Here is a 2991-nt window from a genome sequence, read left to right as displayed (position 1 = left end):
ACTAGTTTACTCTATTTCTGTATATCCTATTTTATTTATCTCTCCTATTTTTCACCTTCATTTCATAATTTTCGTGCCTAATTTGAGTCAGTTTAATTGGAGAGGTTATAGTAAATAATAAAATGAAAGTAAAATGCACAAAATGAGTGAGCATTAAATGTATCAATTGTTTACGCATTGAATTTTATCACCAAGAAAGAGGAAATGACAAAAATGACATCACCACACCTGTCTGCTTCGCCACAGTCAATATTTTCTTTTTACGTTACTTTTACTTTTCTCTTTCTGAAATTCATCACATTTCTCCTCTTTTCCGTTCAATTCAATTTTCTTTCTCTCTCTCCGACTCACGGAATCTGCGTTCCCCACCACCACTTTGCGTCGTGTCCCCATCTCTCTTTCTTTCTCTGAATTTCCGCATTCCAATTTCACGCCTCCTTTCTCGGTTTTCGGATTTCTGAGCTGATTAGGGCACGAGCATCGCATCGGGGGAGCAGAGCTTTCGTCCGCGGCAACAATGGCGGAAAACGGTGAGGAGAAGCTCATAGCCGTCGCACGCCACATCGCCAAAACCCTCGGCCACACCGACACCATGACCGGCGACATTTTGAAGATTTTCTCCAGCTTCGACGGAAGGCTGCGCGAGAAATTGGCCGAGAAGCTCTCCGACGACGGAATGGAACAAATCCTCGATGCAATCGACCACCAGATCACTCAATTCATCTCCTCCGACCGCCCGATTTGGTCTGCCGGCGCAGATCCCGGCGCATTCCTCGATTCGGTCGACCAATTGATCGCCGCCGTGCGCGATTGGACGCCGCTGGCGGACGATAAGAAGATCTCCGCCTGCCTCGACCGCGCCGAGGATCTGCTCCAGCAGTCGATGTTCCGCCTCGAGGAGGAGTTCCGAACCCTAGTCGAGCGCGGCGCCGAGTCTTTCGACGCGACTCAGGCGGAGTCGGCTCACCCGCACCATCCCGATTTCTCCGACGAGGATGATGATTTCGGCGACGAGGACGAGAATTTCATCCCCGTGGCGCAGCCTATCACGGATTACGACATCGTGATCGACGCTCTGCCGCTCGGAACGGTCGGCGAGCTCCACCAGATCGCCAAGCGGATGGTGTCGGCAGGGTACATGAAGGAGTGCGCTCACGCCTACAGCTCGTGTCGGAGGGATTTCCTCGAGGAGAGCTTCTCGCGTCTTGGCCTTCAGAAGCTGAGCATCGACGATGTCCACAGAATGCAGTGGACTCAGCTGGAGGATGAAATCGAGAAATGGATCAAGGCCATGAACGTGGCGTTTAGGATCCTCTTCCCAAGCGAGCGCCGCCTCTGCGATCGCGTTTTTCTCGGTTTATCCTCGGCTGCCGATCTCTCATTCATGGAGGTCTGCAGAGGCTCCACAATTCAGCTATTGAACTTCGCTGATGCCGTGGCGATAGGGAGCCGTGCTCCGGAGCGATTGTTCAAGGTGCTCGATGTCTACGAGACGGTTAGGGATTTGATGCCCGAGTTTGACATAATTTTTTCCGATCAGTATTGTGCGTCTTTGAGGAATGAAGCGGTTACTATTTGGAAAAGATTAGGTGAAGCAATTAGGGGAATTTTTATGGAATTGGAGAATTTAATCCGTAGAGATCCGGCTAAGGAGCCCGTATCCGGTGGGAGAATGCATCCGATCACTCGATACGTGATGAATTACCTCCGTGCTGCTTGCCGGGCTAGGCAGACACTGGAGCAGGTTTTCGAAGAGAGCGTTGCAGGTGGTGGAAGCAATCTTGATTATAGAAAAGGGGATGATGCGGCCTTGGCGTCGTCATCGTCTTTAGGGGTCCAAATAGCGTGGATCATGGAGTTGTTGGAAAGTAATTTGGAGGCTAAGTCAAAAATTTACAGGGATCCAGCATTGTGCGCTGTGTTCATGATGAACAACGGGAGATACATTGTGCAGAAGGCGAAGGACAACGAGCTGGGGATGCTGTTGGGTGAGGATTGGATTAGGAAACATGCGGCGAAGGTGAGGCAGTATCATGTGAACTATCAAAGAAGTTCTTGGAGTAAGGTTTTGGGGGTTCTGAAAGCTGAGGGCAGCTTGATGTCGCCTAATGAGACGTCAAAGAATCTGAAGGAGAAGCTGAAGCTATTCAATTCCTACTTTGAGGAGATTTGCAAGGTGCAGTCTTCGTGGGTGATATTTGATGATCAGTTGAGAGATGAGGTAAGGGGCTCGATTACAGGGACGTTGTGCCCTGCGTATAGGAGCTTCGTGGGTAGGCTTCAGGGGGCTTCGGATATTGGTAAGAACGCAGATAGGTATATCAGGTTTAATGTGGAGGAGGTGGAGGCCCGGATCAGCCAGCTCTTTGTGGGAGGAAGCAGTGGAAGAAGGTAAGATCATCAGATGCAAGTATAAAAAAGTGATCTTGTTCTGTTTGTTGTACTGTATGATGGTATACATGATTGTAGCTTCTAAAATATTTGTTTGTTTATGTCTATTTTGGTCCTTTTTTTTTTATCTGCGAGAACTATTTACAGGAATTGTATGTTAAAATTGAGACCATGTTCGTGATATGTTGAGATGTATAATTTTGCACTCCCATTTTCTTGAAACTGCTTCTGTGATTGTGAGCTCCTAAATGCTTCGGTTGAAACTGCTTCTGTGAAGTTAAGTTGTGTGTTGTGTAATGTGTAATGTGTAATGTGTAATGTGTAATATGCAATGTGCAATTTTCATTCTAGGATAAGTGTGAAATCATTCATGTTGCTGCTTTAGAACTCTTGATTGGGAATGGTGCATCTTGTTGATGAATGTAGCCACTTTATTATGCATCTATACTCACATGAATAAGTGTTTACGACTTCCTATGTTTCCCAAAGATGCAAAAGCCCCTTATAGTAAATAGCCTAAAACTCTCCCTTGCAAAGAATCACATTTCTATGAAATGAAATGTGGGCTGGTAATGAAAGTTGGGATATTCTTTTTTTTTT

The 2991-nt window shown here is 46.8% G+C and overlaps 1 protein-coding gene across 1 annotated transcript; it reads left to right on the top strand.

The window, feature by feature from the left end:
• Positions 1–275: 275 nt before the first annotated feature.
• LOC121762912 (exocyst complex component EXO70B1-like) lies at positions 276–2613 on the top strand. Its single transcript, XM_042158940.1, has one exon. It carries the CDS (start codon positions 518–520, stop codon positions 2393–2395), a length of 1878 nt encoding a protein of 625 aa, XP_042014874.1. The 5' UTR covers positions 276–517; the 3' UTR covers positions 2396–2613.
• The last annotated feature ends 378 nt before the right edge of the window (positions 2614–2991 follow it).

Source organism: Salvia splendens, chromosome 13 (assembly GCF_004379255.2).
Source record: "Salvia splendens isolate huo1 chromosome 13, SspV2, whole genome shotgun sequence".
NCBI lineage: Eukaryota > Viridiplantae > Streptophyta > Magnoliopsida > Lamiales > Lamiaceae > Salvia > Salvia splendens.
Note: the sequence above shows the minus strand (reverse complement) of the source record. Positions and strands in the feature narration are given on the sequence as shown.

Excerpts from the sequence above, each read along its gene's own strand:
- LOC121762912 (XM_042158940.1), top strand. The coding sequence starts at position 518 with ATGGCGGAAAACGGTGAGGAGAAGCTCATAGCCGTCGCACGCCACATC.